The sequence below is a fragment of the Physeter macrocephalus genome, chromosome 4, assembly GCF_002837175.3.
Source record: "Physeter macrocephalus isolate SW-GA chromosome 4, ASM283717v5, whole genome shotgun sequence".
Lineage (NCBI taxonomy): Eukaryota > Metazoa > Chordata > Mammalia > Artiodactyla > Physeteridae > Physeter > Physeter macrocephalus.
The window spans coordinates 140,976,582-141,002,199 of record NC_041217.1 but is presented as its reverse complement, the minus strand read 5'-3'; the positions used below and the strand labels follow the sequence as shown (position 1 = coordinate 141,002,199).

Below are 25,618 nucleotides of genomic sequence, written 5' to 3'. Positions count from 1 at the left end.
TAAATAAATAAATAAATAAGTTTATTAAAAAAGAAAAAACAATTCATCATCAATCAGTACACTAATACACTCATAGACTAGCCTGGAGTTAAGACCTATGTCTACAAAAGAAAAAAACATTTGCCTGAGAATCAGATGATTCTGTGCTTCCCTGAGCTTTGCCTCTTCAAATTCTGACTTTCTTTAGTTCATATTAGGATCAAGCACTAAAGTATTGTAAATTAACAGTGCACTGCAACATTGATATGACAGACAAATCCTAAGAAAGCACTACTTCCAAATAATTCTAAGGGCCATAGTAGACAATATTACCTTTGGATTGAACCACTAAAGTCATGTAATGAGCAGAATAGTAACGCATCCAGAATTCTCTCAATCTAGCATGTGTATCAATATTATTTCTTTTTGGTTCATGTTTGAGAGTCTCAGCATTTCCTATAAAAAGATGGAAAAGAGTATAGAAATAACTAAGTTTATTAAAAGTCTCCATACTGACAATGCATCCTTTGCTACTATATTTAACTAATGAAATAACCCAAGTGACTCAAAATATTGAATCAGTGTATAATAATAATAATAAGACAAAAATTCACAAGAAACAATTTCAAAGTATATTTTAACACATAAGGAATTAATCTCTAGTTGGCAATACCTTAACAACAGTAACTGCCTTAAGCTTCCTTTCTTAATAATTAGTCTACTATTAGGTTTTATCTCTTAATTATTTTAGTAATATTCTGTATAATTCTTAAAAATAAACCACATAAAGCAAGGATGACATACAAAGTGTATATAACTGTACAAACAAGCAAACAAGCAAATCATCCTTTGAATGAAGTACCATTTAGATCAACTCATTCCAGATTCTACTTTGTGGTCAAGAGGATTAATATAAGGCTATAATAATTGAATTCTAACACTAAGAAAAAGCCATAATAACTGAATTCTAACACTAAGAAAAAGCCATTATGAAAAACCAGATACCATTTGAACAGCTTAACAATTAAACAAAATTAGGTCACAGCTCAAAAACTACTAGAGAAATTATTGCTGAATCTCTGTTGATAATTGGAAATGTCAGGTTGGGGAAGAGCACACACTTTATAACCAGATAAACAGAGGTTCAAATCCCACATCCACCACTATCATATTTAAGAAAATTAACTTCTCTGAGCCTGTTTCTTTATCTTTAAATGGAGATTATAATGGTACCAAGCTCGTAACATTGTTATGGTGATTGAATGGGATAATTCATGTAGCGTTAGCAGAACATCTGGCACCCAGAAAACATTCACAAAATGTTAGGTGCTATTCCTCATATATCCAATGTTAAAGAACCAAATATAGGCATGCTGAACTACTTTCTATTTGAAAAGCTTCCTACCTACCCTGAAAGGTAAAAGGTACCTAGCTACCCTACCTTTATAACTTTCCATTCTTTATAAACTTTTCATACTCTCAATCTTCCTTAACTAGAAAACATGAAATAAGATGAAGTATTTAGTATCTTACCCCAAAAAAATTTCCCCATAGGATGTCCAGGTCTAGCAAGGCTTCCAAACAACATTTCCTTTCTGTTTGCATCAGAGGGTCTTGCAAGTTGATATTCTGTCAGTTTTAAGGAAACACTTTTAATAAAATGAAATTCAGTATCTTGCTTTAGTATCTGGAAATTCAAGCTTAAAGAACTGAAAGTAAGGAAGTAACAAAAATTAATTTTATGAATAAAGTGTAGTAAGACTGAAGCAGGGAAATCAATGATCTAGGACAAGTTCTATGACTTAACACATTCTCTAACTTTCAATTCACCTTTCTAGTGATTTTCCCTTATTTTCAAATGAAACAGGCAGTTAATAATCTGAAGGTTATTATTGTGAGAACTAAAGTATTGCCTGCCATATCATTAAACAAAAGATGTTGCAGCCATCAAGCCATCACATTACAGCCACAGGGACAGTGCACCCTCAGGAAGCTCAGGACGAGAAAACATAGGATACTGGACCCAGATAGCTGCGGTGCCTATCAAAGGAATGATTTCAGTGAGCCCAGACTCTTGCATCCTCCCATACATAGAAAAGCGTGGGCTTCCCTGGTGGCGCAGTGGTTGAGAGTCCGCCTAACGATGCAGAGGACGCGGGTTCGTGCCCCGGTCCGGGAGGATACCACATGCTGCGGAGCGGCTGGGCCCGTGAGCCATGGCCGCTGAGCCTGCGCGTCCGAAGCCTGCGCTCCGCAACGGGAGAGGCCACAACAGTAAGAGGCCCGCGTACCGCAAAAAAAGAAAAGCGCTGAATTCCTTAACTTGAGATATCTCGGTTTCTTTTATTAACAGTAATCTTCTGATGTTCTGACAACTTGGTCTTTTGTTGCAAAAAAAATCCTATATATCCTAGCTCCCCACCTTGCCTCTTTGGAACAGTTTTCTCAGCGTTATCTGAGATGTTGTGCCCCAGCCTTGAAGTCCTCAGAAAATCCGCCAAATAAAACATAACTCTCAACTTTCAGGTTGTGCATTTTTTTTTCAGTCAACAGATGCTATGTCCAAGATCTTACTGATGGAAGTGCCAAGAAAATGTTAAATCAAACTCCTTATTGTCTGGGAACTTTGTCATATATATTGTTTAAATCTCCTCCAAAGCCAACTATGTTGGTAATAAAGTATTAATGGTTAAAAACAATCACTTTGAAGTCAGAAGTATCTTGGCTAGAATCCAAGTTCTGCCATTTACTAAGCTATACAACCTTGAGAAAGTTATCTAACTTCCCTGATTCTATTTCTCATCTATAGAATGGAGTTACAAGTACCTAGCTCACAGGATTCTTATAAGAATTAAATAAGATATATTCCTTCAACAAATATTTACTGAACATCATGCAGCAGGTACTACTAAAACTAGCTGCTAGAGGTAGAAGGTTCAGAATCAAAGCAGAGGCAAGATATCAGGCTGAAGAGATAAGAAACAATTTTTGAAAGAGCACTTCTAAGTCTCAGTTTCATTGTATGTCAAATAAGGATAATGGAGGTAATAATCATAACAATGCACATAATAAGTGCTCAATAAATGTTAGCTATTTTTTTTATCATAGGAGTAATGGTAAGGCATTACAAACAAATGTTTAATAAGGAGAGTAACATTATCAGATCTGGACTTCAGGAAATTCATTCTGGTTGTAAATGTGGAAGCAAAAGTATAGACAGGGAAACTGATTAGAGGCCATCACTGTTATACTTGGTAAAGACAGTGGAAACTAAAGTGGTGACAGAAGAGATGGAAAGAAGCAAAAGTATATTCAATAAAATACTTCAGTCATAAGCCATGAAGTCTAAATCAAAGATGAGACAGTAAAAAATATATACATTTATAATTTCCATACCTGGAAAACATATGTAGTAAAAAAATATATACATAGCTTCAACAGAGTAAATTTTTTAAATCTCTGTAAAAATTATGAAGATATGGCTCTAACACAGAAGAAACAATTCCATTATTAAGCTGACAGGCTGAATAACGGCTCCCAAAGGTGGCCACATCTTAATCTTCAAAACCTGTGAATGTGTTACCTTATGTGGTAAAAGGAATTTTGCAGTGTGATTAAGGATCTTGAGAAGGGGAGATTATCCTGGATTAGCTGGGTCCCTATGTAATCATAGGGTCCTTCAAAGAGAGAGGTAAGAGGATCAAAGACAGAAGATATAAAGACAGAAGCAGAAGTCAGATAGCAAAGAAGATTCTACACCCATGGCTCTTCAGATAGTGAAAGGAGCCATAGTCTAGGAAAGTAGGTGGTATCTAGAAGGTGGAAAAGGCAAGGAAGCAGATTCTCCCTTGGAGGCTCCAAAAGGAATGCAGCCCTGAGGAAATATTTTAGACTTCTGACCTCCAGAAGTTTAAGAAAATAAATCTGTTGTTATTTTAGGCCTGAGTTTCTGGTAATTTGTTACAGCAGCAACAGAAAACTAATGGAGTAGACATATAAACATATCTACAAAAAGTGATTTAGTACCTCCTACAACTGATAAAAATAGAGTATAAATACTGAACACTTACAGAACACACTCAACCACTTGATTATATAAAAAAAAGGCTTTGGCCATATCCTCAGTCTCAATTACTAAGGTACAATATGCAGGCAATTAAACATGCTTATGTAAAAGTATGAACAATCATTAAAATAAAGAGCTAATCATTTAGAATAATTTTTTTCTCTATAATCTTCTTTTAGCAATAAGTTAATCCCATTTTAAAACCTACCCTGTGGACATGTATGAGCTTCTGTGATTAAATGTATTCAAGAAAATTATAAAACACTGAACAGACCTATCTGCATTGTGCAAATAAATGCTTATAAATTTGTGTGTATAACCACTCCACTGAAAGATTAGACCAACAACAGATTGTCGATGCAGGGCACGGTGATAAAGTAATGAAGGTAAAACAAGATGATAAATTAAAAACTCAGGAAAGAGGGCTTCCCTGGTGGCGCGGTGGTTGCGCGTCCGCCTGCCGATGCAGGGGAACCGGGTTCGCGCCCCGGTCTGGGAGGATCCCACATGCCGCGGAGCGGCTGGGCCTGTGAGCCATGGCCGCTGAGCCTGCGCGTCCGGAGCCTGTGCTCCGCAACAGGAGAGGCCACAACAGAGGAAGGCCCGCATACCACCAAAAAAAAAAAAAAAAAAAAAAAACCTCAGGAAAGAATCTCTTCCATAAGCAGGTGGAGAGGAATAAAGGAAAAAGAAAATGAAAAGATGAATCTACCAGGATAGCTGAACTTCCTTTCAACTCCTCTCACATTGAATGGGCCATCCAACCATGCAGGCAACTAAAAACATGCGAATGAGATGAGAATGATAGAATAAAGACTATCACATCTGAATAGAAGAAAATAACATCTGATTATTGAGCTTTCAAAAACAGATCTCATTATTTGCAGATATTGATTTTGGAAAAAAGGAAAGCTAAGATGTGTGAATATAATACTGACTTAGACCTGGCCTAGAGCTGTTAACTCTTAATGGTCTGCATACTATACACGTTAACATGTAAAACTCTTAAACATTTTGTGGTCTTAGCCAAGATAAATTTATGCTGTGTTCACAGTAAATATCAATATCTATCAATGTATAAATATTGAGTCTCCAAATGATCTTGTTGTATGTTCATAGAATCTAAACTTAGCTCTTGTCTTATTTATAATTTTCTGATGTCTTATAAATGCAAATAAGAGAAGAATAATATATCATAAACAGTATGCTAAAAAAAAAATTGGCTAATGAATACTAGCTTATCACACCAGTTAAAATTTAAGGGCTTCCCTGGTGGCGCAGTGGTTGAGAGTCCGCCGGCCGATGCAGGGGACACGGGTTCATGCCCCGGTCCGGGAAGATGCCACATGCCGCAAAAAAAAAAAAAAAATTTAAGACCTCTCCCATCTCCCTCATCTCAAGTAAATCCTTCATACTTAGAAGGTTAAGTAACTAATGATATATACCTAGCTATTTATATCAGATCACAAACAGAAATCTAGGTCTCCTATCATCAAAAACAAACAAAAAAACAGAGCCTTTAGCTTAAGTTCATCTTAAACCAAAACTACTTATTGTATGTGTGTGTGTGCATATCATATATCACATATGTATGTATATATATATATTTCTGCATAATATTCAAAATATAATAAAATATATTCTGAATTAAACCTGTAAAATTAAATTAGACGTTTAATCTTTCTTTTTTGGCCGCACCGCACAGCTTGCGAGATCTTAGTTTGCTGACCACGGATTGAACGTGGGCCCTGGCAGTAAAGCGCTGAATCCTACCACTGGACTGCCATGGAATTCCCTAGACGTCTAACCTTTTAAATGCCAATTTCGACCCACTCTAGAAACTGTATAAAGAAAAACACACTTGAAAGAATTAAAGACACAGAATATAGTTCCTAGGTCCCAAAAAGTAGGGAAGGCTTTTGGAGTTTTCCTTAGTTATTTTGGTTTTTCATGTATTCAACAAATACTTATCTGGGCCTATGAAAAAACAGACACTGTGGGTAGGCAAGTAACAAAAATGAAGAAAATAAATCCTTGATTATAAGGAGCTACTAGAACTAGGAGGAATCTAACTCCATTCTACCCTCTTTTACAAATAAATTGAGGGCCACAGTGAGTGACATTTCTATAAGTAAAATACAGTTTGCTGACTTCAAGACAGTTCTTTCCAGCCATCTGCAGTTTATTCAGCCTAGTGAATGCAACAAGTGATTATTAGAACTAGACAATCAAGCCAAGAGGGAAAATGCTACAAAGGGAAGAACTAGTACAGAGACCTGGCCTCTTCGGCTATGCAAGCCAAGCCTAACCTATGTGAACTAGAAATCCCCCCAAGTCTACTGCTACATGTTTCTAATGCTAAAATAAGGAAGCAGGGTTAATCTGGAGTGGGCTATTTACTGGTACTCTGTAATTAAGGGATATGTGCAGCACAGTTCTCTAATGAACCCGCACCCTATAGTGAGACACAGCCTTCCTTACAGTCTTCAATATTTAAATCACAAAGATAAGAAAAACTGTCAAAAAGTAAAATTAAACGCATTTCCTGTTCAAGAGTTTAGTTTCTTCATCCATAAACATATCACGATTGTTTTCGGAACTACAGAAACTCAACCCACAAAGCACTGACACACAGAGGCAACAAAAAATAAGCTATTTAAATATCATGATGGTGCTTAAAATAAAGCCTCAGAGAAAATACCTCTTCATACAAAAAGAGTATGTGAACTTTTAAAGTTTTAACACCCAGTATTAGCTTTAAGAATTAGGCTCTTATCCTGCAAAAGGTCAGTCACTGTGGTAAAACCCTCAAAAAACAAAGGCTGAAAAATCGAAAATCTACCATTCTTTGACTTATTTCAAATATATACTGAATTAGACATTTAATGGCTTCAGGAATAAACATGACATATCTATTTTAACTTAGCCCTTTATAATATAAAGAGTGATAAAGAATGATAAATGTGCTAAACGACTGGATCAATGAAGGAAAAAGCAGCAAGACATAAAGCACTTACCACTATCAACAGCTTCAACTTCCCGGTCAATTGCATCTCTGATCATTAGTGGATGAATGAAGAATTGGGCCCATCTGAAAAAAAAAAAAAACAAAAAACAAAAATAACTGTTTGGTAAAAGCTTTTCATCAGTCAACATCTACTTTTTTAATTAAGAAGCTTTACTAAGATGGAGATTTAGTTCATAATCGTGCATATAAAACCTAAACAATACACAGCATTTCTAGATTTTAAAGTCTACAAACTACCTTTTTTTCTATTATGAAATATAGTACCCATACAGAAAAGTATTATATATAAAACATGGGCATATAGACTATGAGGTAAACACCTGAGTGGCCACCACTCAGATCAAGAAACAGACCACTGTCAGAACTCTAGAAGAACCCAGCACCCACCTTATCCTCAGAGTTAATATCATGAATGTTACGGGAATCACTTCTCTGCTTTTCTTGATAGCTTTACCACATATATATGTATTTCTAGGCTGGTGTTTCTTGATCTTTTTTTTTTTTTCCATTATCAACCCTAAGTAGCCTTTTCAGAAATTTTCTTCTATTCACTCCCCTATGACACTTTTACACACATATACAATCTGTTTACATATTTATGTGTATCTGTGATTTTATAAATAAAAAGTATCTGAGGCCCACTTTTTTTAACTTAAGTTAAATTTTTTTTTAATTTATTTATTTATTTTTGGCCGCGTTGGATCTTCGGTGCTGCACACGGGCTTTCTCTAGTTGCGGCGAGTGGGGGCTACTCTTCGTAGCGATGCACAGGCTTCTCATTGCAGTGGCTTCTCTTGTTGCGGAGCATGGGCTCTAGGTGCATAGGCTTCAGTAGTTGTGGCATGCGGGCTCAGGAGTTGTGGCTCACTGGCTCTAGAGCACAGGCTCAGTACTTGTGGCGCACACGCTTAGTTGCTCCGCAGAATGTGGGATCCTCTCAGCCAGGGATTGAACCTGTGTCCCCTGCATTGGCAGGCGGATTCTTAACCACTAAGCACCAGGGAAATCCCAAGTTAAAATTTTAAAGGCTATTAGTATTTCACTTAATTTTATAACTGTATTTGCTGTTTAATGTAATATATTCCTTATATAAATTGTGATGCATCATATTACATATGCAAATTAACAATTTATATAATAACAGCAATGCAATCAAGTTTTTAAAAAATTAAAATTCATTTTTCCAACAAAACACATTGAAAAAATTAATTTCCTACAATATTTAATAAACTTTGAACTTTTGCTTGCTCTGAGAAGAAACTTTTAACTTAATTAGCTACCAGATACTCATTAAAATATTACTGACATTTTTTTCTTGTCAATACTTAGCATAACTAATGAAGGGTTGAATAACTTTTGTTGAACTAAATAATAAAACAATATTTTTATTTAATTCTAAAACTCAAAGTCACACACAAAAGCAGAGAGAGGATCAAATACAACATCCACAAGGCAGCCAATGGCAACCAACTGACACACATAGACCACCTCTAGTGATGACTTCAAGGTCAGTCATTTGAAAGTCCTCCAATCATCTATCCACCAAAATTTTGTACCCCTGACCTTGCAGACGCTCTGCATATCTTCCACAAACTCAATGTCAGTGTAAATGGTGCTCATGTGATATTTGAGAAAACTCAAAAAGAAATCAAACACTAAGTGAAGATTCTGCAGGTAGGGTTAAGCTTTGGAGGGCCACAAACCATTATAATATCAAATGTTTTTTCACCTTCAAGACCAATTTTTGCTACCAAAAGAAACAGTATGAACCCTGCCAAGAATGCATGTTCTAGACAATATAGTTTCGTTTCTGAACTTCATATAAATGGATAGTGTATGTATTCTTTGCGTGATTTATTTAACTCAACACTCTTTTTAGTAGTCATTCATGATGCTACAGGTGGCTGTGGATCATTTATTTTCATTGCAGTAGAATATTCCACTGCATGAATTTATTCATCCATTCTACTGCTGGTGGACATTTGGGCTGGTTCTGGGTTTGAACCATTACAAACAATGCTGCCATAAACATTCTTATAAATACGTACCATGGCACATGTGCACAAGTTTGTCTAAATATATATCTAAGAAAGGAACTCCTAGGTAATAGTATATGCATCATATGTTCTACATCACTAGGTAATAATCAAACTCTTCCAAAGTGATTGTGCCAATCTACACTTGCATCAGATCATCCTCCAATCCTCTACAACCTCACCCTCACTTGGTATTGTCAGATTAAAATTTTCTGCAACTTTTAGGAGGATAGTTAAATCTCATAATGCTTTTAATTTACATTTTCCTGATTGAACTTTTTAAACTTTTTTTTTTTTTTTTTTTTTTTTTTTTGCGGTACGGGCCTCTCACCGCCGTAGCCTCTCCCGTTGCGGAGCACAGGCTCCAGACGCGCAGGCTCAGCGGCCATGGCTCACGGGCCCAGCCCCTGGGGGCCCTCTGGGCAGCAGTGAGAGAGAACTTGAGGATACCAGAGGGGCCAGGGAAGGTCCCATAACCGACCCTCCCCGGGGCTTACCTTCTCTCTTTCCACCATTGTCCCCATTTACTGAGCCCTTCTTAGGAGCCAGGCACTTAATATACATTCTTTAATCCTGGGAGGGAGGTATTCTTAACATTACTCCCATTTTAAACACAAGGAAACTAAGGCTCAGGTGGGATAACACTGTTTGCTGGGTTCATACAACTGGTCAGTGACAGAATAGGGATATCACTTGACCCGCCATGCTGTGGCTTAAGGGCAAGGCCACCCTCCCCTCCTTGGAGGAGTCCAATGGGGCCTCCTGGCTGGAAGGTGGGTGCCAGATTAAATCTGATGCTGCCGCCATGTTCGGCTACCGGCCTTTGCTTTCCCAACCGCTGAAGGTTGGCCCCAGCTGTGGAACCAGCTGTGAGTTGTATAGCATTTGAGCCATTAACCTTCTTGAATGAGGCTCAAGATGACCCTCCTGTTGAGTCAGTCCAGGCCGTGTTACAGCGGTACCTCCTGTCCATGTTCCAGAATGACTTAGCTGAGACGCCCCACATCCATTTATTCATCTGCACTCATTCAGCACATATTAGGTGGGCACAGTCCCTGCCCTCACGGGACATTCAGTTTAGAGACGGATGGCGAGCAATGAGCAAGAGGATGCCCTGAACCCCAGATCTAGAGCTTGAAGTAGAGGTGTTTTAGGAATCTTCTACAGCAAAAAGAGTTCCCCTTCAATGGGAGGAAATGAATGTCCCAGCCAATCCCTCCAAAAAAATCATCACCCTCTGTTCTATGCTCCCAAGCACCTCCCCTCTTCCCACTACCAAGCCCGTGCCACGTGGGGGGGTGCGCAGCCCTGTCTGTCTACCCCAGTGAGCTGTGGGTGCCTCGGGAGCAAGGTGAGGGTCTCATTTGCCCCTGTGTCTGCCCTAGGGCCCAGCCCAGGGCAGCCTTCATGACCACTCACCAACTGAAGGGCCCAACTGGACTTGGCTTCAACGTGGTGCTCCAATTGACCCCTCAGTACTCAAGAGACCTTTGGAGGTTAACCTTAACACCCCATGTTTTTAGCAGAGATGTACCCCATTTTGAGCAGCCCCAAGATAGAGCAATCCAGATTTCTCCACCCAACCCCGATATTGAATTAATTAGTAGGTCATCAGCTTTTGTTTTTTTTTTTTTTTTTTTTGGTGGTACGTGGGCCTCTCACCGCCGTAGCCTCTCCCGTTGCGGAGCACAGGCTCCAGACGCGCAGGCTCAGCGGCCATGGCTCACGGGCCCAGCCGCTCCGCGGCACGCGGGATCCTCCCGGACCGGGGCACGAACCCGCGTCCCCTGCATCGGCAGGCGGACTCTCAACCACTGCGCCACCAGGGAAGCCCGAACATTTTATATATTTATTAATAATTTCAATTTCTTCTCTTGTAAAATGCCTGTTTAACAGTTTTTTTCTATTGGGTTGTATTTTTCTTATTGATCATAATAATATATATATAATTATCCATTTATATGATATATATTATCATATATAAATTATGTTACATACAATTACATATATAATCTAATAATTAAATCTCTGGTAGTTATTCTAAATGTAAGTCCTCTGTTAGTTACACGTGTTGCAAATATATTCTCCCACTTTATACTTGCTTTTTTCATACTCTATGTTATCTTTAGATGAACATAACATACTATCATTTTTCTTTATGTTTTGTTTTTGCATCTTGTTTGATAATCCTTACCTAAGACTAAAGTCACGCTTATCTATAAAACTTTTAATTGTACTTTTCACTTTTTGGTCTATAATCCACATAGAATTGATTTTTCTGTGCATGTTGTGAGATAGGGAGTCAATTTTGGTTTTGCCTTTATAGAAGCCTAACTGTCTTGGCATCATTTTTTTAAAAAGCCCATTCACCACTGTTCCATAATGCTCCTATCAAAACTCAAGTATCCAGGGCTTCCCTGGTGGCGCAGTGGTTGAGTGTCCGCCTGCCGATGCAGGGGACACGGGTTCGTGCCCCGGTCTGGGAAGATCCCACATGCCGCAGAGTGGCTAGGCCCGTGAGCCATGGCCACTGAGCCTGCGTGTCCGGAGCCTGTGCTCCGCAACGGGAGAGGCCACAACAGTGAGAGGCCCGCGTACCGCGAAAAAAAAAAAAAAAAAAAAAAAAATTCAAGTATCCACATATGTGTTGGTCTATTTCCATTCCAAGAAATATTCTGTTCTATCATCTCTTTGTCTAGACTTCTGCTAACACCCCAATGTCCTAATTACAAAAAAAAAATCTTAATATCTAGTAGGTCAAGTCCTGCTACCTTGTTATTTTTCCAATTCAAAAGTATCTTGGCTATACTTAGCCCTCTGCATTTCCTTATAAATCTTAGAGTTAGCTTGTCTATTTAAGACTTAAGTAAATCTTCTGAGATTATGGTTGCGATATCACTGAATCTGTACATTAAATAGGAAGATTAATGTCACTAAAAGAAAAAAAAAGCTTCAGGGAATTCCCTGGTGGTCCAGTGGTTAGGACTCCCGAGCTTCCAATGCAAGGGGCACAGGTTCGATCCCTGGTTGGGGAACTAGGATCCTGCATGCCGCGCAGCATGGCCAAAATCAAAACAAAACAAAAACACAAGGTTTCAAATCCATGAATAGCATTTCTCTCAATTTATTTAGGTCTTTTTAAATATCTCACAATAAGGTTTTAATATATTCTCCATGAAGAGGTCTTACACATAATTTTTGGGATTATTCTTGAATGTCTGATTATTTGTGTACCTTTTATAAACTTTTTTTAAATTTTAATTTCTAACTGTTGCTGATACATAGAAGTTGTACTTTTATATGTTAAACATTATCATTTTTATCATTTTTAATTTTTGCATATCAAGCTATCTTACTAAATTCTGTTAATGTTACTAATTTTTATATGTAGAAGATTTTAGATTTTCTATGTTTACAGTCATATCATATGCTTTGACAGTTGTGTATTTTGCTTATTTTTCTTTCTTGCCTAATATAATAGAATGATGAACAGAAGCAATCACAACCTGTATCTCTGTCTTGTTCCTGATCTCAACTTGGAATCTTTCAAGGTTTCACCATTAAATACAAGGTTTGGTTTAAACTATCAAATATCATATTGAGAAAGCTGCCTTACACTCTATTTGCTAAGAGCATCTTTGTGAATAGATACTGAATTTCATCACGTAATTTTTTTCTACATATACTGAGACATGGTTTTTCTCCTTCAATCTGACAATGCGATGAACAGCACTGATTTTCTGTTAACCCTACCTCATATTTCTAAGATGACCCCAACTCAATACTGCTATATCAGCCTGTTTGTGAATCTGGTCTATATTTTTTCTTATATTTTACTTTCTTAAATCAAGGTCATGCCACCTTCATAAATGAGGGAGGAATTATTTCTTCCTTCAATTTTTTGTACAACTTTAAACAAGTTTATTTTTGAGAAGAGTTTTCATTACTGACTGATTTTTTTTAATGATTATAAGAGTATGAAAACTTTTAAATTATAATTTCTCTTATGTGGGTTTTATAAATAATATTACTAAGAATTTGTGAACGCCATCTAGTTTTTTCATTTACTGGCATAGGTTGTTCAAAATACCTTATTGTATTTTCAATATCTGCCAATATATCTTAATTCTTTTCCATTCCTGATATTTGCACATACTCTTCTTTTTCCCTGACCAGTCTCATGAAATGTTTACCTATTTTGTCAGTTTTTTCAAACCAACATTTAGCTTTCTTGAAACTACCATATGTATATTGTTTCTATTGAGAAATAATTCACATACCACAAATGCCTTTTTAAAGTACATAATTAAAAGAATTTTACTACATTCACAGAACTGTGTAAACATTACCACTGTCTAATTTCAGAAATTTTTCATTAACCCAAAAATAAACTCTGTACCCATTAACGGTCATTCCCCATTCCCTCATCCCTCCAGCTCCTGGCAAGCACTAATCTGCTTTTGGTCTCTATGGATTTGCCTATTTTGGACATTTCATATAAATGGAATCATACACTATGGGGCCTTCTGCATCTGGCCTCTTTCTCTTAGCATAACGTTTTCAAGATTCATTCATGTTGTATTAATTACCAGGACTTCATTCCCTTCTTATTGCCAAGTAATATTCCTTTGTATGGATGTGCTACATTTTGTTTATCCATTCATCAGTGGATTGACATTTAGGTTGTTTCCACTTTTGACCTATTATATATAACACTGCTACTAACACTCATGTAGAAGTTTTTGTGTAGATATATGTTTTCAATTCTGTAGAGTATATATATTAAGAGTGGAATTTTTGGGTCATATGGTAACTCTGTTTAACTTTTGAGGAAGTTTCCTAACTACATTTTCTAACACAGCTGAACCACCAGCAATGTACGAAAGTTCCAATTTATCCACACATTCACCAATAATTGTAAATGTTCTTCTTTTCAAAGTGGTATCTCATTGAAGTTTTTTTTTAATTGAAGTATAGTTGATTTACAATGTGTTGATTTCTGCATACAGCACAGTGACTCAGTTATACATATTCTTTTCCATTCTGATTTATCACAGGATATTGAACACAGTTCCCTGTGCTATAAAGTAGGACCTTGTTTATTCATTCTATGTATACTAGTTTGCATTTGCTAATCCCAAACTCCCAATCCTTCCCTCCCCCACCCTCCTACCTCTTGGCAACCACAAGTCTGCTCTCTATGTCTGTGAGTCTGTTTCTGTTTCGTAGATATGTTCATTTGTGTCCTATTTTAGATTGCACATATAAGTGATATCACATGGTATTTGTCTTTCTTTCTTACTTCGTTTAGTATGGTATTGCTGCAAATGGCATTGTTTCATTCTTTTCTATGGCTGAGTAATATTCCATTGTATATACATACCACATCTTCTTTATCCATTCATCTGTAGATGGACATTTAGGTTGCTTCCATGTCTTGGCTATTGTAAATAGTGCTGCTATGAACACTGGGGTGCATGTATTTTTTCAAATTAGTTTTTGTCTTTTCCGGATATATGCCCAGGAGTGGGATTGCTGGATCATATGGTAACTCTATTTTTAGTTTTTTGAGGAACTGCCATAATGTTTTCCATAGTTGGTGGGAATTTATATTCCCACCAACAGTATAAGAGGGTTCCCTTTTCTCCATACCTTCTCCAGCATTTATTATTTGTTGACTTTTTAATGATGGCTATTCTGACCAGTGTGAGGTGGTACCTCATTGTAGTTTTGACTTTCATTTTCCTCGTGACTAAGATGTTGAGCATATTTTCATGTGCTTATTGCCCACCTGAATATCTTCTTTTGAGAAATGTCTATTCAAATCGTTTGCCCATTTTAAAATTGGGTTATTTGTCCTCTTATTGTTGAGCACTAAAAGTTTTATATATATTCTGGATACTAGCACCTTAGCAGATAGATGATTTGTAAGTATTTTCTTTCATTCTGTGAGTTGTCTTTTCACTTTCTTCATAGGACCCTTTAAAGCAAAAAAGTGTTTAATTTCAGTGGAGTCCAGTTTATCTAGTTTTTCCTTTGTTGCTTCTGCTTTTGATGTCATACCTGAAAAACTATTGCCAAGTCCAAGGTCACAAAGATTTACGCCTATGTTCTCTTCAGAGGTTTATAGTTTTCGCTCTTACACTTAAGCATATGTCTCAATTTGCTAATACTTGTATATGGTAAGAACAAAAGAGCCAACTTCATTCTTTTGCATGTGGATATCCAGTTGTCACAGTAGCATTTGTTGAAAAACTATTCTTTCCCATTGAATTGCCTTGGCACCTGTGCAACTGACAATAAATGTAATGGTTTATTTCTGGAGCCTCAATTCTATTCCACTGAAGTATATGTCTATTCTTATGCCAGTACCATGTTGCCTTGATTACTGTAGATTTGAGTAAGTTTTGAAACTGGGAATTTGAGTCCTTTAACTTTGTTCTTTTTCAAGATAATTTTTGGCTATTCTTGGTCTCTTCCTTTCCATATGAATTTTAGAATCAGCTCATTAATTTCTTCAAAAAAGACAGCTGAAATTTTGATAAGGATTAAGTTGAATCTGTAGACCAATTTGGGATATATTGTCATCTTAACAATATTAAGCCTTGTAATCTATGAACATGGGATGGCTTTCCATTAATTTAATTTGTTCTTTAATTTCTTTCAAAAAAAATTTTGTGGCTTTCCACAAACAACTCTTGCACCTCTTTTGTTAAATTTATTCCTAAGTATTTTATTCTTTTTAATGCTATTGTACAAAGAATTTTCTCTTAATTTCATTTTTGTATTTTTCATTGTTAGTGTATAAAAATACAAATGATTTTTGTACAATGATCTTGATCCTGCAACCTTGTTGAACTTGATATTAGCTCTAATAGTTAATTTGTGGACTCTGTAGGATTATCCATATACAATGAGTTCCTATTATTTGTGGTAGTTATGTTTTCTAAAGTTGTCATGACTGCTGAATTAGCGAGTATTGAATGACTGTCCTAGGGGTAATACACATACACAGATTATGATCTTTAGATACCTAAAGGTATCTCATTCTAGTTCTCTTTTCTTTATTTCACAAAAGAGAGAATGAGGTTCAGAAGTGTTAAGGAAACTGCCTGAGGCCACTTCCCCAGTGGGTACCAGAGCTGGGACTCAAACTCCACAGAACTGGCTCCAGAGCCAGAGCTTCTCTTACTATATTGTACTGTCCCTTATCCTCTGGTCACTTCTGTATGAAAGCTGAAACAAAAAGGTAGAGTGTTGCCTTTTTCAACCTCAGCTGAGAAGGTGTGTGTCAGGCAACTCAAATTTTTCGCAACAATTTTCAAAGTTTTTCACAAATTTTTCACATGTCCGTGAATGACTATAAAAGCACTGCAAGTATTCATTTTGGAGTTACAAATAAATTTTAGTGAGTAGGTGAATCCTCCACAAATAATGAGAATCATCTGTACAAGATTATGCCATCTGCAAATAGAGATAGTTTTACTTCTTTTTGAATCTGCATGATTTTATTTCATTTTCATGTCTAACTGCTCTAGCTAAAACCTCCACTACAATGTTGAATAGAGATGGACAGGGCTGATATCTTGATCCTAATCTTTGGGGAAATGCTTTCAACCTTTCACCATTAAGTATGATGTTAGCTGTGGGTTATTCATAGATACCCTTTATCAGGTTGAGGAAGTTCCCTTTTATTCCTAGTTTATCAAGTGTTTTATCATGAAAGGGTGCTGGATTCTGTTAAATGCTTTTCTGTTTATATTGAGATGATTTCTGGAATGTGTGTTTGTCCTTTCTTCAATTAATATGGCATATTATGTTGACTGGTTTTTGTATGGTGAACTAACCTCGAAATCCTGGGATAAATCCCACCTGGATTGTGCATAATCCTTTTTATATGTTGCTGGATTCAATTTTGTGGTTTTGTTGAGGATTTCTGCATCTCTATTCATAACAGATACTAGTCTGTAGTTTTCTTGTGCAATGATTGTCTAGTTTTGATATCAGAGTAATACCGGCTTCATAGAATGATTTAGGAAGTGTCCCTCCTCTTCTATATTTTGGAAGAGTTTATGAAGCATTAGTGTTAATTCTTTAAATGTTTGGTAGAATTCACCAGTGAAGTCAGTCACCTGGGTCTATACTTTTCATTTGGTAAATTCTTGATTACTCATCCAATCTCTCATTACAGGTCTATTCAGATTTTCTGTCTTCTTAAGTCAGTTTCAACAGTTTTGTGTCTTTCTAGAAATTTGTCCATTTTGTCTCAGTTATCTATTTGTTGGCATAAAATAGTTCATAATATTCTATTATACTCTTTTTTATTTTGGTTAAGATCATACTAATGTTCACTCTTTCATTCCTCATTTTAATAATCTGAGCCTTCCTTTTTCTTGGTTAGTCTAGCCGAAAGTTTGTCAATTTTGTTCACCTTTTCAAATAACCAGCTGTTGGTTTTATCTTCTATTGTTTTTCTATTCCCTATTTATTTCCATTCAAATTTTTATTATGTCCTTTCTTCTGCTTACTTGGGTTTAGATTGCTCTTCTTTGCCTTGTTAATTAAGATGTAAGTTTAGGGTCACTTGAGATCTTTCTTTTTTAATGGAGGCGTTTACAGTTATAAATTTCCCTCTGAGCACTGGTTTTGATGCATCCCATAATTTTTGTACGCTGTTTTCATTTTCATTAGTCTCTATTTTTTAAATTTCCCTTGTGATTTCTGTTTTGATCCATTGATTATTTAGGGTAAGGTTGTTTAATTTCTACAGATTTGTGAAGTTTCCCAAATTTCCTTCTGTTACTGATTTCATTACATTATAGCTAGAGAACATACTCTGTATAATTTCATCCTTTCAAATTTATTGGTAATAAATTTATTTTATGACCTAATATATATCTATGCTGGAGAAAAATACATGCTGCACTTGAGAAGAATGTGTATTTTGCTGATTTGGGGTGAAGTGTTCTGTAGATGTCTAGTTAGTTTATACTCTTGTTCATGTCTTCTGTTTCTTGTTGATCTACCTAGTTTTTCTATCCTTTATTGAAAGTGGGATATTTACATTTGCAACTATTATTATTTAATTGTGTATTTTTCCCCCTCAATTCTGTCAGTTTTTGCTTTATGTATTTTGAGGTTCCTTTGAAAGATGAACTTATGCTTATAACTGTTATACCTTCTTGATGAATTGACCCATTTATCATTATAAAATTCCCTTGTCTCTAGTAAAAAGTTTCATCTTAAAGTCTTATTTTATCAGATATTAGTTCAATCACTCCAGCTCCCTTTTAATTACTATTTGTATGTATATCTTTTTTCATCTTCTTATTGTCAACCTATTGGTGTATTTTAATCTAAAGTGTTTCTCTTACAGACAGCATTTATAGCTGACGCATGTTTCTTTACCCAGTCTGCCAGTATCTTGTCTTTTAATTGAAATGCTTAATCTGTTTACATTTAACTTAATTACTGATAAGACAGGATTTATATCTTCCTTTGCTATCTGTTTACTGTAAGTCTTATGTCTTTTTTCCCCTCTATTCCTCCATTGCTGACTTCTTTTTGTTAAAATAGATATTTTCTAGAGTACCATTTAAATTCCCTTGCCATTTCTTTTACTATATTTTTTGAGTTACTTTCTTAACTAACATGTTAGCTTATAACAATCCATTTTGAATTAATACCAACTTAACTTCAGTAGTATACAAAAACTTTGCTCCCATATACCTGTTCTCTCTCCCTTCCTCTGTGTTATTATTGCCATACAAATGATGTCTTTATACATTATATGCCTATCAACACAGATTTATAATTTTTGCTTTATACAGTTAGTTCTCTTTTAAATCAGATAGGGAAAAATTACAAACAAAAAGTATATTTATACTTTCTTTTATATTTACCTATATAGTTACCTTTACCAGTATGCTTTATTTCTTCATGTGGATTTGAGCGTCCTTTCATTTCAGTCTGAAGGACTCCATCCATCTAATATGTCATATAGAGAAGATCTGCTAATGACAAACTTAAAACTTGGGTTTTTTTTGGTTTGGGGGGTTTTGTTTTGTTTTTTGCAGTATGCAGGCCTCTCACTGTTGTGGCCTCTCCTGTTGCGGAGCACAGACTCCAGAAGCGCAGGCTCAGCAGCCATGGCTCACGGGCCTAGCCACTCCGCGGCATGTGGGATCTTCCCAGACCAAGGCACGAACCCGTGTCCTCTGCATCAGCAGGCGCACTCTCAACCACTGCACCACCAGGGAAGCCCAAAACTTGGTTTTTAATTCATCTGAGATTGTCTTAATTTCTCCGTTTAGAAGGATATTTTTGCTGGATATAAAATACTTGGTTTGTAGTCTTTTTCTTTCAGCACTTTGAATGTGTCATACCATTGCCTTCTTGCCTCCATGATTTCTGATGAGAAAACACCTGTTTACCTTATTGAGATTAACTTTTATGAAAAAAGCTGCTCTTCTCTTGCTACCTTCAATATTCTTTTTACATTTGGCTTCTGACAGCTTGATTATAATGTGTCTTATTGTGAATATCATTGTTGTGAATACCACTGTGTTTATCCTTCTGGAAATCCTTGAGTTGCTTGAATGTGTAGATTTTGGTCTTTTATCAAATTTGGAAAGAGTTTGGCTATTATACCTTCAAGAATACTTTCTACCCTTTTCTCATTTCCTTTTGGAACTCCTATGATACACATGTTAGTATGCTTGATGGTGTCCCACAGATCTCTGAGGCTCTGTTTATTTTTCTTCATTCCTTTTCTTTATTTCTGTTCCTCAGACTGGACAATCCCAACTAACCTTTCTTCAAGTTTGTTTACTCTTTCCTCAGCTAACTCAAATCTTCTGTTGAGCCCTTCTAGTTAATTTTTCATTTGAGTTGTACTTCTCAACTCCAGAATTTCTATTTGGTTCTATTTAATAATTTGTATCTCTTTATTGATGTTCTCTATTTAGTAAGACATCATTCTCATACTTTCCTTTAGTTCTTAGACATAGTTTTCTTTAGCTTTTTGAACATAATTAAAATAGGTGATTTAGGATAAAGATGTGGCCCATATATACAATGGAATATTACTCAGCCATAAAAAGAAACGAAATTGAGTTATTTGTAGTGAGGTGGATGGATCCAGAGTCTGTCATACAGAGTGAAGTCAGAAAGAGAAAAACAAATACCGTATGCCAACACATATATATGGAATCTTAAAAAAAAAAAAAAAGGTTCTGAAGAACCTAGGGGCAGGACAGGAATAAAGACGCAGATCTAGAGAATGGACTTGAGGACACGGGGATGGGGAAGGGTAAGCTGGGACGAAGGGAGAGAGTGGCATGGACTTATATATACTACCAAATGTAAAATAGATAGCTAGTGGGAAGCAGCCACATAGCACAGGGAGATCAGATTAGTGCTTTGTGACCACCTAGAGGGGTGGGATAGGGAGGGTGGGAGGGAGATGCAAGAGGGAGGAGATATGGGGATATAGGTATATGTATAGCTGATTCACTTTGTTATAAAGCAGAAACTAACACACCATTGTAAAGCAATTATACTCCAATAAAGATGTTAAAAAAAAAAAAGGTGATTTAAAGTTTTTGCCTAGTAACTCCAGAATCTGGGCTTTCTTAGGGACAGTTTCTATTGACTACTGTTTTCTTGGTGTTCAGCCATACTTTCTACATCCCTCATAACTTTCTGTTGAAAACAACATTTTAAATAATATAATGTGGCAACTCTGTAAATCAAGATTCTCCTCCCTCCTCAGGGTTTGTTGTTATTGCTGTTTGCTGTTCTTACTGTTTATATATTTAGTACCTTTCTTAAACTAATTCTGTAAAGTCCATATTCTTTGGCGAGTACAACCACTGTTTGGTTAGCTTAGTGATAATCTTTGGTTGAGGAGAGATTTCATTAAATGCCTTGCCAAGGGGGTTCTCTGTGCATATTGGGGGATGCTTTCAACATTCAGTCAGGCAGTTTACAACTCTGCTTTAGCCACCACATCCTGCTTGCCCAGAGACTCAAGGTCAACCATGGTGTCAGCTTAAGGCATTCTTAGGTCTTTCTTGAGCATGCACACAGCCCTGGACATGACACAGCTATATGCACATATGTGACCTTCAAAATTTCCAGGAATATACTGGAGCTTTTCAAAGCCCCTTAGGATATCTCATTTTCCAGTTTTTCCTTTTAAGCTTTTTGAATAGCCTATTTGTTTGCCCCAACTGTTATCCACTGCCTCAGGTAGTCACAAAGGTAAACAAGTTCCATCCAAATGTTCTCGACAAATGCCTCCAGAGAAAGATTTTTGCAAATGGGTGAGCTCCCAGTCTGGCCAAATACATAAAAATCCATGAATGGTGGTTCCCAGGAAATTACCAGACAGGTCAAATAATGAAGATTCTCCAGAATGATGTTTTTAAAGAGCTCTAAATCCATCCAGCTCGCTCCAGTGGCTGCTAAACTGCTATTTTTTACTGAGATTGTGGGACCTCTTTGTTTTCGAGACTACTGTAGAGCTGGGTAGAGGGCAATGGAAATAGGGCAAGTTAAAATGCCACAAAACTCACTGTTCTTAGTAAGATATAGTCACTCGCTTCAATAAATACTCCTTGGATTGTTGCAAGCTTTTGGTTATTTCCAGAGTTCTGAAAAAGTTGATTTTGACAATTTTTGGCAATGTTCTCATTGCTTTTATAGAGGAGGGGCTTTTGGGAGGTCCCATTTCACCATTCTTCTGAGGTCAGTCCACTTTTTATTTCATTTATTTTCATCATTTCTTTCTTCTTTCTTTGGACATACTTTGCTGGTCTTACTCAGACTTCCTGAGATTGATCAGCTCATTAATTTTAAGCCATTCTTCTTTTCTAGCATATACATTTAAGATTATATATTTCCCTCTAAGTACTACTATAGCTGCATCCCACAACTTTTGTTCTATAATATTTTTATAATTCAGTATAAAATACTTTCTAATTTCTGATATGCTTTCCTCTTTTACCCAGGTGTTTCTTAGAAATATATTGTATTTCCAAACATAAGGCAATGTTCTAGTTGGCTTTCTGCTTCTGATTTCTAGCTAAAATTTAACTATACACTGTGTTCAGAAAACATAATTAATATGGTTTCAATGCTTTGAAATTTGAGACTGAACTTGTGGCTTAAAATATGGTCAACTGAAAAAATTTTGTAGTTGGAAGGTGTTCATTAGGCATTCTGTATACATCTATGAAAAAAAGTGTTAATCCTTTTGTTATAATCTTCTACATTCTTATTGATTTTACGGTTGTTCTATCAATTACTGAGAAAGAGGTGTTAAATCTCCCACTGCAGTTGGTTACTTGTTCATTGGTCTTTATAGCTGACTTACTGTGAGGCTATGTTACTAGATGTGTTCAAACTGGAAATAATTATGTCTTCCTAGTTAAGTTTTATCAACATGAAGTGAGCCTTTTGAACAACAGTAATTTTTTTTTCAAGCCTTACATCTAAGTCTTGAAAACTATTTGACTGGGTTTTTAAAAATCCAGTCTGACAATGTTTAATTGGAAATTAATCCACTTACATTTAATGAGAATTACTGTTATATATGGATCAACATCTACCTCCATCCTACTTTGTACTGCTCCTCCCACTTGTTCTGTCTCTCCTACTACTTTTTTTTTTTAATTTATTATTAAAAATAATTATTCCTAATGTTTTCCCTGTACTGGTTTGGAATTTTTATGCTCAAACCGTGTTCTTTTAGAAGTTACCCTTGAAAATATTACATGTATCCTTTTAACTTATCAATGTCTAATGTTAATCAATACCTTATAAAAATACCTTTTTCTCCATAATCATTATTCCTGATTGATATGTTATTGTTGTTTTAATTCTATATACTTTTTAAGTTTTGTAATTACTGTTTTAAGTAATCAATGTTCATTTATATTTATTCACATAAAATGACTTTCATTGTTCTTCTATCTTTTTCGCATCTCTGATCTGCATTTTCCTTCTGCCTGAAATAAATTCTTTAAATTTCCTTTGGTAAGTTGGCTGGTGGCACACACTCTCAATTGTGCGTCTAAAGGTCTATTTTACAATCATTCTTACAAGGTATTTTTTGCTTGGTGTAGAATTTGTGGTTGGTAGTTATTTTCTTTCAGGCTATTACAGATATCCCACTATCTTTTAGCTTCCACTACTGCTGTTGAAAAGTCATCCATCAGACTAACTAATATGACTTTGAAGGAGTTCTGCCCTTCCATCTTGCAAAGATTTTCTATATTTGGTTTTCTGTAGTCACTATATCTTTCTATATGTGGATGTCTTTTAATATACACTTTTGGAATTAGTTAAACTTCTTTAACGTCTGATTTGATGTTCTGGAAATTTTCTAGTGATCAAACCTTCAAGTATTTTGTCTACTCTATCTTTCTCTCCTCTCCTTCTAGGACTCCAGGTAAATACATATTTGACATTTTCACTCTATCCGCTATGCCCCTTTTCCTTTTTTTCTGTACCTTTCATCTTTTCTCTCTTCATGCTGTATTAGGGATTTCTTTTGGTCTATCTTCCAATTCACAAATTCTATCTTCATCTATAGCTACTCTTTTCTTAAACTTGTCCATCAGGTTTCAATTTCAATTATCATGTCTCAGTTCAAAATGCTCTTTCTTTTTTTAATATTTCAAATCCCATAGATCACATTTTATAGTTTCCTATGCCTTGCAACTGTATTCAAACCTGTCCCTTATTTCTTTAAAACTGAATCGTTTTTGTAATTGTACATTCCAATCTCTAAGATTTCTAAGGCATTAGAAGTCTTTTTGTTTTCTGTTCTCATTCATGTTGTCTTGCTGTGTTGTGTGCCTGCTTATGTGTGACTGAATGCTGGTCACTCTTCTTGAAAAACTGTTTATAGGAGTAATGTAAAGCATAAAATAAAGGTATTTTCCTTTTGAGAGGATTTGTGTTTGCTTCTCTTGGGCATCAGAGAACACTACCAGTTCTGGACCATGTTAAATCACAATCAAGGCTTAAGGTTCCCTAGACAACTCAGGCATTTTGAAAGCAGGTTGTAATTCTTCAGGATGGCTAATCCATTTCTTCAACCTGAGGGTGATGCCTTCTGGAGTCCCAGTTTATCATGAGAAGGGCATCCTGTTAGACATCCCACCATATGAACATCCTGGGCTTTGATAATTCTTTCTCTTGCCCTGAAATACTGATAAACCAAAGTTCAAATTTATTGAAATTAGCAAATGTCACCAGGGCAAAAGCAGCTTCCATTCTCATTTACTTACTAGAGTAAAAATTCAGTCATCTCTTCAACTTTTTATTTAAATGATTCAAGATACTGATAAACAATGTGACCTGTGAGGGAACTGGATTTTACTGACCTATTAAAAAATACTGGCACTTAATCCACGCTATGTAAGAGTCCTTTGAAAATGATCCAAAGACTTTTTATTCCTTACTAACTGTAGAAGTGCAATGTTTTCATATTTATTATAGTATATGCAATGCTTAATGCTCTACCACTATCTACCATTTATGGCATGAATTCATGGTTTGATATTCTTATTTATTTCTCCTATTAAGCAGTAGCATTCTTCTTGTTAATTCTGGTAGGTTCTTTTTCTTTTAAGTAGAAATAATCTATACTAAATGTGTAAATATCTTTTGATTTCCTGAAGTAGTCCTTAGATTTCCAATACATAGAATTTCTTAAGAAGAAATGAAACAAGTTCTTTAACTAGACTTTATACCAAGTTTCGTCATCTCTGAGGTGGTCAGAATTTATTCAACATATCCCTTGCCTATTCTTTTTCCCAATGAAGTGGATATTTTCCTTCTTTATATTTGGATATAACCAAATATAAAGTTATGAGAATTCAACTTGTCTACTGCTTAAGCTTTCTTCACACATAAAGACCTGTTTCAATGTTGTGAAACTTGGAAGCTGAAAACTTTGAAACAAGAGTAAACATGCAGTCATCCTAAAAGTATTCCTAATTTTCTTGTGGCTTTTTTTTTGGCCGTGCGGCATGTGGGATCTTAGTTCCCCAACCAGGGATTGAACCTGCACCCCCTGAAGTGGAAGCGTGGAGTCTTAACCACTGGACGGCCAGGGAAGTCCCAGAGTATTCCTAATTTTCTAAGTTTATAGAAAAGATAAATTTGGGCATCATTTGCATTGCCTTTGTTAATTTCTTTTCTCTCTATTCTTTCGTTTGTTATTTGGGAATTAAATGTTTAATTAGAGAAACAATGAGATCAAATATATGTGCTGTGAGCATGTCCTTAAGTATATGATTAAAAAAGAGCTATAGGGCTTTCCTGGTGGCGCAGTGGTTAAGAATCCGCCTGCCAATGCAGGGGACACGGGTTCGAGCCCTGGTCCGGGAAGATCCCACATGCCGCGGAGCAACTAAGCCCGTGCGCCACAACTACTGAGCCTGCGTGCCACAACTACTGAAGCCCGTGTACCTAGAGCCCGTGCTCCGCAACAAG

General features: G+C 36.1%; 1 protein-coding gene across 3 annotated transcripts in view; it reads right to left on the bottom strand.

Moving 5' to 3' along the window:
• NRDC (nardilysin convertase) overlaps window positions 1-25,618 on the bottom strand; it is a 97,122-nt gene that overhangs the window by 39,832 nt on the left and 31,672 nt on the right. For all 3 annotated transcript variants that reach the window (XM_028489398.2, XM_007129214.3, XM_007129215.4), the window contains 3 exons: window positions 7,063-7,136; window positions 1,513-1,608; window positions 313-435 (listed from right to left, as the gene is read on the bottom strand). In XM_028489398.2, coding sequence (XP_028345199.1) covers window positions 313-435; window positions 1,513-1,608; window positions 7,063-7,136 — 293 coding nt within the window. The remainder of the gene's footprint in view (window positions 1-312; window positions 436-1,512; window positions 1,609-7,062; window positions 7,137-25,618) is intronic.